Here is a 12,537-nt window from a genome sequence, read left to right on the forward strand (position 1 = left end):
CTTCAAGTTGCCTCATTTCTTTTTATTTTTCAACACTTTAATGGTTTTTTGTCGTTTTTTTTTCCAACTTGAACTACCTGTACTACCGTTGCATTTTTTTTTATGAAGTTGGGGTGTTCTCTGCCTTTTTTGTGGAGATGCAGCCATACTTTGTTACCACTAACGAGTGTGGTAGCTATCTTTTTCGGCTACAGTCGTCACGGATAAGGATGCCTTGCGTGCATTGTGCCGCCATCCCTCCATGTATGTCTTCTTGATGATACTCGTTTACTTCTTTCTTTGACCTTTCCCACTGTTTATTTTTGCTGACGTGTACGAAAGAGGCACTGTGACACTCCAGTTGCAATTAAGTAATAACACCTGAGGTATGTATACAACAACAGACCTCATACAGACGCGGGTCGCTCCAGCACACTTGTTTGTTATTGTCTACTTTCTACAGTGGTTGTTTGTGGCGAGTACCGCATCTGGCGAGAGTGTTCATGCGATCTTCAAAATATCGAAATCTGGAGATGCACCCTTCTTCAAACAAGCTGAGAGGCACTGCGAGCGCGCTAAAATGCGTCTTGCGACGCCGACGACGGCAAAGGGGGCGACTGCTGTGAAGAAGTTGCTGAAACGCTGCGGTCCATCTGATGTACCCGTACTTGGCGGTGGCCTAAGCGTGCGATGCAGCAGTAACTCTTTTTTCTTCTTGTGGTCACCGAAACTGGATGAACCCAAGTACCCTGTTGAGGACACAGCACCATACTGCGGGGAACGCGATCCGCGAGGGTGGGGGACCAAGTGTGTGACAAGGAACAGGAGTGCGGGGAGGTTATTTTACCAATTTCATACATCTGAGGGCGAGAAAGGGAACTGTACCGGACCTGTGACAATGGACTATGACCCGGCGATTCTCTATGAATTGGAGGTCCCTAGTGCTGGTGAGGAGGGTCTCCTCGCATGGGTTGTCTCGCGTGGTGGCAAGAACGGAAGCACTGCTGCGCTTAGGAGCCTTCGATCAGACTTGGAGGACACATCCCGCGCATACATTGGAGATTCGAGCAAAATGATCGAGTACGTCCTGTGTGAGGGTGGAAGGTCCTCCGTCGTGTCTTCCACATCATGCTATTCCGTTTCTTATGCTTCTGTGCCAAATGTTGGCGGTTCAAGTCGAACGGGTGTTCATTGGTTGGTGATTGTCTTCCTCTCCTTCATCGGATTGATTGTGTTATGTGTAGTAACCCTGTCTATTGTCGGTGGAGTTACGAAAAAAGTAACCGCAGGGAATGTTGATCGGGGAGACAACACTGGTAGTGGACGGCGACGAACCTCTTTGTCTCACAGCAGCTGGCATGTAATGAGCCAACCAGGAGGCAGCAGCGGGATTCAATATTCTCGTCGTGGTAGCCAGCCGGGTAACATCCTTTCTCCGCTTCAAGATGCTGCGAGCATTAACATGCAACGCTATGAAAGCGATGGGGTAGCCGCTGTACCTCGGCAAGGAAGCTTTAACGGCAGAAACACACAACAGCGAAGTAGTTTACCAACAAACGTAAATCAAGCGCAACAAAATTACAACACAAACAGAGTTACGTCACAAGTAAGCAATTATAGCGCAAGCTTACATCGTCTCGGGAGCTTCCGTGGCCCCATCATCCATCGTCAAGGAAGCTTCAACAACATTACCTCCGTACCAGCAGGGAATACCTATACTGGGGGTTTATCGCGTCCTGGGAGCTTCCGTGGCTCAAGCCCCAACCATCAAGGAAGTTTTAACCGTAGTGATATATTTCGCGATCCTAGTCTCTATGGTGAATCTCCTCCTCACGGTGATCCACGCTTGGGTTTAAACCCTCTTCGGGACATTGGCTACGACAGGGGAAATGCCCCAGAGCAGGTGAGCCTTTCTTCGGTCGGTATGGCCCAACAGGGCAACTTTGCAAACGTTGGTGCACGTGGCGGGAGCTTCCGAGGAATAAACCGCAACCAACAAGGAAGTTTCCGCAACTCGAACCCGCCGTCTGGTGGTTTGTTTAACACGTAGGGAGTTCGCGCCATCTTTTGGCTTCACCCAATGGGAGTAGTTTGGTGTTGCTTGCTGACGTGCCTTTGACCAATGCGGAGATGAGTACATCCGCATATCGAACCAATTAGTTACTACAGCGTCTGTGTTAGGTCATTGCCTTACATCCTTCGCTACTTCACTGTATCATCGGATTGAGTATTTTACCACTGTTACTCCCCTCTACATATATTCGCGTTTATACCCTTACCCTACGGTTTTGTCAAATATATATATATATACATGTGTGTGCGTGTGAAGTTTCCCCCACTTTGTTTTGAGTGCATTCGCTACGACATGCGTGACAGTGACGCTATTTGGACCACTTCGTTGCGTACGTATCGTAGGCTGCACAGCGAGCACCTTCGCATCGCCTCATTGTTTACGATGTGGTCACGCTCCACCCTCTCTTTTTCACTGCGACATGGTTGAACTATGAGTTTGGAGTTGACCCTCCATAGTACTGTCGTGTATTTCGTGTTATTCTTTTTTTTTTCTCTGTTGTCTCCGCTTGTGCCTTGCTTATGCTTCTATTTTCTTTGTGCCTTCTATTTCCCCGTTTCCGTCAGTGGCTCTACAGTCTGAGTGAGTGCGGTGGTGAAATGCGGTGTATTGCGCAATGCGCGTGTCAACTGCTTCCTTTCCTTTTGTTTGATATTATTTCCCTCATCATTTTCTTTTCAGACGTTTTATTATTTTCTGTTATTATTATTATTATTTATTTTTTATTCTTTGCTCATTCATTACCGAGGGTACCGTAATAGATATGATGTGGTATTGGCTTACTGCTACACCTTTTCTTACTATCCCGCAACCTTGTTCTAGTCCTTTGGAGGGGGTAAGTCACTCCAGAGATTACGATGGGATAAAATGAGTCGGCCGATTGTTTATATGTTACTCGGGGTGCGCAATGCTGAACGTTTTGTTGTGTGTACAGAGGATTCTTTGCCTTCTTTACTCTTTACCATGTTCTTTCAATTATTTTCTTACTTCTCCCATAATAGTAAGGTGTGATTATACTCAAGTGGATATCCGTGTGTGACGTGTGCTGGTGCCAATAGGCGTGCTAAACACACGAGTCTCCCTCTTCAGTGATAAACTCGATTTAACATTTATTTGTAATTCTTACCACTGACCATTCATCTTCATGCGATGTCTGCCTCTCGATCTCCCTCTGGCAGTGGGAGTTTGTATCCCGCTGGCACCATGTCAACGGGATGTTCCCTGCCTTCATTGACGTGTCCCCCGAAACTTGGTGTGGGCAAGGTTGAGGGCAGTAGCGACACTGTTTCCATGGAGCGCTCGCAAGCTGGCAGCCAGTGGGCCGGCGGGACACATGCTGAAGAAGTGTGGGCATGCAAAAATGCTGCTTACACCAGGGCAATGAAATATTCCAAAGGATTGGTTGCGGACGTGGTGGATAGTTCGGTAGAATTCCTGCCACGCCGTCTCATGAGGAGTTCTGTGAACCACAGTATAAAGGACAGGAAATCGTCTTTCAGTGTCATGGCTGATGTTGGGCGCGACACGCAACAGCAATCTTTGGCTGCCACAAGCTGCAAAGGTACTTCATCCACTCCCATGAGTGAAGCCACATTCCCATTCCTTGACGGTGGGAAGGTACAACCAACGGATCCAGGGCACCTAAAAGCTGGAATTACGTACGATCCGCAGTCGTATGGATCGCTTTTACCCACGACGCTGAAGGTACGATCCGTTGAGGAAGCTGTGAGTGGCCCTCTAATGGGGGTTGCGGCTAACGAAATGTTTGCAAACCGAGATGCTAAACAGATGTTGAGGGGTATTCTCCAGCCGGTACAGAAGACTTCGCAATTTTCACAGTACTTTGATCGACAACAGTTTGAGGGTAAAATGAGGCAGTTGGAGGAAAGCGCGCGACACTTCAGCAAATGTCTTGCTCAGCGTGTGTCTTCCAGTACCGGTGGTGGTGGTGTGATGATTGTCGTAAACGATTCTGATGATGGGAGCTCCGACGACGGTGGTTTGATGGGTGACGGTGTGAGACGCAGAGCTCGAAAGCCCGCCAAAATGGTAGACGAAGCGCGAGTAGCTGGCGACGCTGAATCTAATGCCCGGAAACAGCGACTTAACGCACTTCGTTGCACTCCACAGAATCTTTGTAGCTCGGTGGCGTTGCGTGATGCGTTGAAGAAAAGCAGGATTACGGTGAAGAAAGCACGATGCAGTGCTGTTAATGTAGCAAGACACAGCTCTGATCTACTGGAGCTTCTGCGGAGGAGAGGATCGAGGAGCACTGGTCCCCAGGAAGCGATGGTTGTTTTGCCCAACGAAGAGGTTTCATGGGACACGGGATCTGTTTCACCGAATAAGTGTACCCAAGCCTCATTTGCGTCGATACCGGATTCTGCATGTGGTAATGAGGGTCACCGCACCAAGGTTGTTACAGACCAGCGCGCTGTAACAATGCTGGAGTCGTTTTTGCGCAGCGGCAAGGGATTGACGACTCATGGTATTTTACCTGCAACACTGTATGGCAATCACTGTGGCCCCAATGGCGGCCAGTTGATCCCTGCACCAGAATCTTCGCGGTTACCATCAATGCTAGATACTGCTTTCAGTGATGTTTTCTCCACTGGTGCATTATCACCAAGTGGGCAGCAGCTAGCGGCATCAGCAGAGTGCTTGCAACAGCAGAGGAAAAGTGTCCACCGTACGAAACCAGCCCGCCGTGTGATTCCTGTTGGTTACGGGATGAGTGCTCGTGCCCGTCAAAACTACGAGGCGATGGTGGAGAACTGGGAGGTGAGTGAGATCGAGCAAGAGCTTCGGAACGGGGAAGCATTATGCCACGCCCGCCGTCGGCTGCTGAAGCTCGTGTCTGAGCGCAAACGGTTGTTAAACGCGTCGCTCGCGCACTTCCACCATAACCCGCAGCAAGCCGTGTCGCTGCAGCGGCGTGAGATATTCCGGATGGTTGTCGAGGTTGATGCCGAGGACCGTAAGCAGGCGTGTTTTTCATTTGTTGATTTGCTTGAACAGTGCTGCCGGAACACTCTGGATGATGCCGCATGGTCTGTTGTTTCCGGCGCCTTGAAGTCTAGCCGCGATCTTATCCAACTCTCTCCACTACGGTGCAACCCGCAGAATTTCATTTCCATTCTGAACGACTGTCTGTCATTGCAGCATATCCGGGATCAGCGCGTTCAAGATGCTCTACAGTGGTTAGCAAAACTCTTTGGTGTATCGCAAGGGCAATTCAAGTCTGCACTACAATCATTGCACCACAACCTCAACAAGCCACGCGATTACGAGGCACGGTTCCATGAAATTGACAGCCGCGTGTGTGGGATAGCAGCGTCCACTGAGAGACGTGTTCGTATTAAACTGCGCCGTTGCAACTTTCAGCTTCCCCGTCCTGTGGGTGCTGGCAACCAAATGAACCCCCTTGTCACCAGCAATGGTGATGGCGCTGTGGGCTGTGTGTTGGGTCCCAACACCTGTGTTGATCGTCCTGAAGTATCGCTCGTTTTTCAGCTGGGAAATGAAACTGCCGTCTCCTCAACACTCAGCGCTCATCGTAGCGGTACCGGAGGGAGTGGTGATGTGGTGTGTGAGATGGTTGATGACGCCCCGTGCTATGTGGTTGACTTCAATGACGAAATTGTGCAGCTGAAGACTGTGGACACCAGTGTGGTACGCGTCTCTCTTTACTGCAACGGCAACGTTCTTTGCAGTGGCTTCTTGCACCTGTCCAAGTGTACTTTCCACAGTAATCGTACCTTATCTGTCATTCTTCGTCTCGACAACAAAAGAATATTTGTGGCTGATCTGAGGATCAATGTGGAGCTTGTGTATGGAAGGGACCGCCGGGGGCGGGGTGGGAGAAGGTAGGAACGGCTCGTGAGTCTGTGTGGCCTTTGCTCACATAAATGGTCACGGGATTAACGTTCGAATGTATGTGTATCTTTGTGCATATGTGCACTGTGCGTTTGCTGTAACATGAAACTGTCCTGGATATGATAATGTTTCTTCACGCTTGTGTTTTATTGGTTTGCGTAAACGGGAACCGTCACATGAGCAATGTTAGCCTTTCTTTTTTTCCTTTACTTGCTGTACATGTTATGGATGAGAGCCTTGTTTGTTCTGCTCTTTATCCTTCCCTCTCTCATACACACACTTTCACCGTTTCTTTTCCATTATTTTATAACTGATTGATGGTCATTAGAGGTCGAGTGTGCTTCACTGCTGGGGTAGCGGTAAGGGGCGCGCAAAAACCCACACGTTTGTGTGGTGTCATTGAGGCTGGTAATGGAAGGTCGTTTACTCTCCAGTATTTTTCGGAATTACGATTTGTATTTTTATCATAGTGAGTAATTTGTTTTTTTCTAGACTTCATGCACACCTTTTAGATTTTCTGTTGCTGTTTTAAAGAACGATGTATTATTTTTGTCGTTTTGTTACTGCTGCTCCCATTTTTTATCTATTCGTCCCTTATTATGGTGTGAGCTCTTTTAACTTTACTGCCGTTATGGCACTGTGGCTGAGGCAATCTTTTAAAACTTTAGATTAATTTTTTTTTAAAATCACTTTTATGGTTTTTTGTCGTTTTTTTTTCCAACTGAACTACCTGTACTACCGTTGCATTTTTTTTTATGAAGTTGGGGTGTTCTCTGCCTTTTTTGTGGAGATGCAGCCATACTTTGTTACCACTAACGAGTGTGGTAGCTATCTTTTTCGGCTACAGTCGTCACGGATAAGGATGCCTTGCGTGCATTGTGCCGCCATCCCTCCATGTATGTCTTCTTGATGATACTCGTTTACTTCTTTCTTTGACCTTTCCCACTGTTTATTTTTGCTGACGTGTACGAAAGAGGCACTGTGACACTCCAGTTGCAATTAAGTAATAACACCTGAGGTATGTATACAACAACAGACCTCATACAGACGCGGGTCGCTCCAGCACACTTGTTTGTTATTGTCTACTTTCTACAGTGGTTGTTTGTGGCGAGTACCGCATCTGGCGAGAGTGTTCATGCGATCTTCAAAATATCGAAATCTGGAGATGCACCCTTCTTCAAACAAGCTGAGAGGCACTGCGAGCGCGCTAAAATGCGTCTTGCGACGCCGACGACGGCAAAGGGGGCGACTGCTGTGAAGAAGTTGCTGAAACGCTGCGGTCCATCTGATGTACCCGTACTTGGCGGTGGCCTAAGCGTGCGATGCAGCAGTAACTCTTTTTTCTTCTTGTGGTCACCGAAACTGGATGAACCCAAGTACCCTGTTGAGGACACAGCACCATACTGCGGGGAACGCGATCCGCGAGGGTGGGGGACCAAGTGTGTGACAAGGAACAGGAGTGCGGGGAGGTTATTTTACCAATTTCATACATCTGAGGGCGAGAAAGGGAACTGTACCGGACCTGTGACAATGGACTATGACCCGGCGATTCTCTATGAATTGGAGGTCCCTAGTGCTGGTGAGGAGGGTCTCCTCGCATGGGTTGTCTCGCGTGGTGGCAAGAACGGAAGCACTGCTGCGCTTAGGAGCCTTCGATCAGACTTGGAGGACACATCCCGCGCATACATTGGAGATTCGAGCAAAATGATCGAGTACGTCCTGTGTGAGGGTGGAAGGTCCTCCGTCGTGTCTTCCACATCATGCTATTCCGTTCCTTTTATCCTATCAGTTGCAAGTAGCGATGACAAGTCGCATTTTGATCATCGGCACAACGTCACTATTGGTATATTGGTTTTAATTGTTTTAATTTTAATTATTGTAGCCGCTTTCTTAATTTTGTGGCTCCTTTCACGGAACCGTCCGGCAGGTGATGTTGAGGAAAACCGGCGCAACGGATCAGATGTACAGAGAACTGTCGTTGAGTCGGTTGGTGATTTAGGTGGAACTGTTAGATCCGAAAGCTACTCGGGGCGAGGTAGCAAGTCGGGTGACAATCTTTGTCGTCCGGAAAATGTAAACGGTAATTGTCCCCAGGTGAATAATGGATTCTGTGTTAACGGATCCCCCCAACAAGAAAATTTGCAAATGAATGCCCCTGGACAACAACCAAATTTTAACTACCACAGCACAACACCCGAAATACAAACATACAGTGGCGAAATGGAACTACGGACTAACTTTGGTGGTCCTATCTTGTACCGCCAAGGAAGCTTCAGACAAAATATAACCTCCGACGTCAATCCAACACCGCTAAGCGCCACACAGCGTCCTGGGAGCTTCCGTGGCTCAAGCCCCAACCATCAGGGTTGTTTCAACCGTAGTGATGTATTTCGTGAGCCTAGTCTCTATGGTGAATCTCCTCCTCACGGTGATCCACGCTTGGGTTTAAACCATCCTCGGGACATTGGCTACGACAGGGGAAATGCCCCGGAGCAGGTGAGCCTTTCTTCGGTCGGTATGGCCCAACAGGGCAACTTTGCAAACGTTGGTGCACGTGGCGGGAACTTCCGAGGAATAAACCGCAACCAACAAGGAAGTTTCCGCAACTCGAACCCGCCGTCTGGTGGTTTGTTTAACACGTAGGGAGTTCGCGCCATCTTTTGGCTTCACCCAATGGGAGTAGTTTGGTGTTGCTTGCTGACGTGCCTTTGACCAATGCGGAGATGAGTACATCCGCATATCGAACCAATTAGTTACTACAGCGTCTGTGTTAGGTCATTGCCTTACATCCTTCGCTACTTCACTGTATCATCGGATTGAGTATTTTACCACTGTTACCCCCCTCTACATATATTCGCGTTTATACCCTTACCCTACGGTTTTGTCAAATATATATACATACATATGTGTGCGTGTGAAGTTTCCCCCACTTTGTTTTGAGTGCATTCGCTACGACATGCGTGACAGTGGCGCTATTTGGACCACTTCGTTGCGTACGTATCGTAGGCTGCACAGCGAGCACCTTCGCATCGCCTCATTGTTTACGATGTGGTCACGCTCCACCCTCTCTTTTTCACTGCGACATGGTTGAACTATGAGTTTGGAGTTGACCCTCCATAGTACTGTCGTGTATTTCGTGTTATTCGTTTTTTTTTCTGTTGTCTCCGCTTGTGCCTTGCTTATGCTTCTATTTTCTTTGTGCCTTCTATTTCCCCGTTTCCGTCAGTGGCTCTACAGTCTGAGTGAGTGCGGTGGTGAAATGCGGTGTATTGCGCAATGCGCGTGTCAACTGCTTCCTTTCCTTTTGTTTGATATTATTTCCCTCATCATTTTCTTTTCAGACGTTTTATTATTTTCTGTTATTATTATTATTATTTATTTTTTATTCTTTGCTCATTCATTACCGAGGGTACCGTAATAGATATGATGTGGTATTGGCTTACTGCTACACCTTTTCTTACTATCCCGCAACCTTGTTCTAGTCCTTTGGAGGGGGTAAGTCACTCCAGAGATTACGATGGGATAAAATGAGTCGGCCGATTGTTTATATGTTACTCGGGGTGCGCAATGCTGAACGTTTTGTTGTGTGTACAGAGGATTCTTTGCCTTCTTTACTCTTTACCATGTTCTTTCAATTATTTTCTTACTTCTCCCATAATAGTAAGGTGTGATTATACTCAAGTGGATATCCGTGTGTGACGTGTGCTGGTGCCAATAGGCGTGCTAAACACACGAGTCTCCCTCTTCAGTGATAAACTCGATTTAACATTTATTTGTAATTCTTACCACTGACCATTCATCTTCATGCGATGTCTGCCTCTCGATCTCCCTCTGGCAGTGGGAGTTTGTATCCCGCTGGCACCATGTCAACGGGATGTTCCCTGCCTTCATTGACGTGTCCCCCGAAACTTGGTGTGGGCAAGGTTGAGGGCAGTAGCGACACTGTTTCCATGGAGCGCTCGCAAGCTGGCAGCCAGTGGGCCGGCGGGACACATGCTGAAGAAGTGTGGGCATGCAAAAATGCTGCTTACACCAGGGCAATGAAATATTCCAAAGGATTGGTTGCGGACGTGGTGGATAGTTCGGTAGAATTCCTGCCACGCCGTCTCATGAGGAGTTCTGTGAACCACAGTATAAAGGACAGGAAATCGTCTTTCAGTGTCATGGCTGATGTTGGGCGCGACACGCAACAGCAATCTTTGGCTGCCACAAGCTGCAAAGGTACTTCATCCACTCCCATGAGTGAAGCCACATTCCCATTCCTTGACGGTGGGAAGGTACAACCAACGGATCCAGGGCACCTAAAAGCTGGAATTACGTACGATCCGCAGTCGTATGGATCGCTTTTACCCACGACGCTGAAGGTACGATCCGTTGAGGAAGCTGTGAGTGGCCCTCTAATGGGGGTTGCGGCTAACGAAATGTTTGCAAACCGAGATGCTAAACAGATGTTGAGGGGTATTCTCCAGCCGGTACAGAAGACTTCGCAATTTTCACAGTACTTTGATCGACAACAGTTTGAGGGTAAAATGAGGCAGTTGGAGGAAAGCGCGCGACACTTCAGCAAATGTCTTGCTCAGCGTGTGTCTTCCAGTACCGGTGGTGGTGGTGTGATGATTGTCGTAAACGATTCTGATGATGGGAGCTCCGACGACGGTGGTTTGATGGGTGACGGTGTGAGACGCAGAGCTCGAAAGCCCGCCAAAATGGTAGACGAAGCGCGAGTAGCTGGCGACGCTGAATCTAATGCCCGGAAACAGCGACTTAACGCACTTCGTTGCACTCCACAGAATCTTTGTAGCTCGGTGGCGTTGCGTGATGCGTTGAAGAAAAGCAGGATTACGGTGAAGAAAGCACGATGCAGTGCTGTTAATGTAGCAAGACACAGCTCTGATCTACTGGAGCTTCTGCGGAGGAGAGGATCGAGGAGCACTGGTCCCCAGGAAGCGATGGTTGTTTTGCCCAACGAAGAGGTTTCATGGGACACGGGATCTGTTTCACCGAATAAGTGTACCCAAGCCTCATTTGCGTCGATACCGGATTCTGCATGTGGTAATGAGGGTCACCGCACCAAGGTTGTTACAGACCAGCGCGCTGTAACAATGCTGGAGTCGTTTTTGCGCAGCGGCAAGGGATTGACGACTCATGGTATTTTACCTGCAACACTGTATGGCAATCACTGTGGCCCCAATGGCGGCCAGTTGATCTCTGCACCAGAATCTTCGCGGTTACCATCAATGCTAGATACTGCTTTCAGTGATGTTTTCTCCACTGGTGCATTATCACCAAGTGGGCAGCAGCTAGCGGCATCAGCAGAGTGCTTGCAACAGCAGAGGAAAAGTGTCCACCGTACGAAACCAGCCCGCCGTGTGATTCCTGTTGGTTACGGGATGAGTGCTCGTGCCCGTCAAAACTACGAGGCGATGGTGGAGAACTGGGAGGTGAGTGAGATCGAGCAAGAGCTTCGGAACGGGGAAGCATTATGCCACGCCCGCCGTCGGCTGCTGAAGCTCGTGTCTGAGCGCAAACGGTTGTTAAACGCGTCGCTCGCGCACTTCCACCATAACCCGCAGCAAGCCGTATCGCTGCAGCGGCGTGAGATATTCCGGATGGTTGTCGAGGTTGATGCCGAGGACCGTAAGCAGGCGTGTTTTTCATTTGTTGATTTGCTTGAACAGTGCTGCCGGAACACTCTGGATGATGCCGCATGGTCTGTTGTTTCCGGCGCCTTGAAGTCTAGCCGCGATCTTATCCAACTCTCTCCACTACGGTGCAACCCGCAGAATTTCATTTCCATTCTGAACGACTGTCTGTCATTGCAGCATATCCGGGATCAGCGCGTTCAAGATGCTCTACAGTGGTTAGCAAAACTCTTTGGTGTATCGCAAGGGCAATTCAAGTCTGCACTACAATCATTGCACCACAACCTCAACAAGCCACGCGATTACGAGGCACGGTTCCATGAAATTGACAGCCGCGTGTGTGGGATAGCAGCGTCCACTGAGAGACGTGTTCGTATTAAACTGCGCCGTTGCAACTTTCAGCTTCCCCGTCCTGTGGGTGCTGGCAGCCAAATGAACCCCCTTGTCACCAGCAATGGTGATGGCGCTGTGGGCTGTGTGTTGGGTCCCAACACCTGTGTTGATCGTCCTGAAGTATCGCTCGTTTTTCAGCTGGGAAATGAAACTGCCGTCTCCTCAACACTCAGCGCTCATCGTAGCGGTACCGGAGGGAGTGGTGATGTGGTGTGTGAGATGGTTGATGACGCCCCGTGCTATGTGGTTGACTTCAATGACGAAATTGTGCAGCTGAAGCCTGTGGACACCAGTGTGGTACGCGTCTCTCTGTCCTGCAACGGCAACGTTCTTTGCAGTGGCTTCTTGCACCTGTCCAAGTGTACCTTCCACAGTAATCGTACCTTATCTGTCATTCTTCGTCTCGACAACAAAAGAATATTTGTGGCTGATCTGAGGATCAATGTGGAGCTTGTGTATGGAAGGGACCGCCGGGGGCGGGGTGGGAGAAGGTAGGAACGGCTCGTGAGTCTGTGTGGCCTTTGCTCACATAAATGGTCACGGGATTAACGTTCGAATGTATGTGTATCTTTGTGC

The 12,537-nt window shown here is 48.9% G+C and overlaps 4 protein-coding genes across 4 annotated transcripts, besides 3 other annotated features; all 4 read left to right on the forward strand.

Moving 5' to 3' along the window:
• Window positions 1–12,537: part of a sequence feature (sequence corresponds to BAC RPCI93-10C21) that runs on past both edges of the window.
• Window positions 368–2,029, forward strand: Tb927.7.5400 (hypothetical protein, conserved; the record flags this gene model as incomplete). The annotated part of the gene is made up of 1 exon (XM_841070.1): window positions 368–2,029. One exon carries the CDS (start codon window positions 368–370, stop codon window positions 2,027–2,029), a length of 1,662 nt encoding a protein of 553 aa, XP_846163.1.
• Window positions 2,735–2,777: a sequence feature (AT_rich).
• Tb927.7.5410 (hypothetical protein, conserved) lies at window positions 3,200–5,920 on the forward strand (the record flags this gene model as incomplete). The annotated part of the gene is made up of 1 exon (XM_841071.1): window positions 3,200–5,920. One exon carries the CDS (start codon window positions 3,200–3,202, stop codon window positions 5,918–5,920), a length of 2,721 nt encoding a protein of 906 aa, XP_846164.1.
• Tb927.7.5420 (hypothetical protein, conserved) lies at window positions 6,947–8,569 on the forward strand (the record flags this gene model as incomplete). Its single annotated transcript, XM_841072.1, has 1 exon — window positions 6,947–8,569. The coding sequence occupies one exon, from the start codon at window positions 6,947–6,949 to the stop codon at window positions 8,567–8,569; it is 1,623 nt and encodes a 540-aa protein (XP_846165.1).
• Window positions 9,271–9,313: a sequence feature (AT_rich).
• Window positions 9,736–12,456, forward strand: Tb927.7.5430 (hypothetical protein, conserved; the record flags this gene model as incomplete). The annotated part of the gene is made up of 1 exon (XM_841073.1): window positions 9,736–12,456. The coding sequence occupies one exon, from the start codon at window positions 9,736–9,738 to the stop codon at window positions 12,454–12,456; it is 2,721 nt and encodes a 906-aa protein (XP_846166.1).

This window comes from Trypanosoma brucei, chromosome 7 (assembly GCF_000002445.2).
Source record: "Trypanosoma brucei brucei TREU927 chromosome 7, complete sequence".
NCBI classification, from domain to species: Eukaryota; Euglenozoa; class Kinetoplastea; order Trypanosomatida; family Trypanosomatidae; genus Trypanosoma; species Trypanosoma brucei.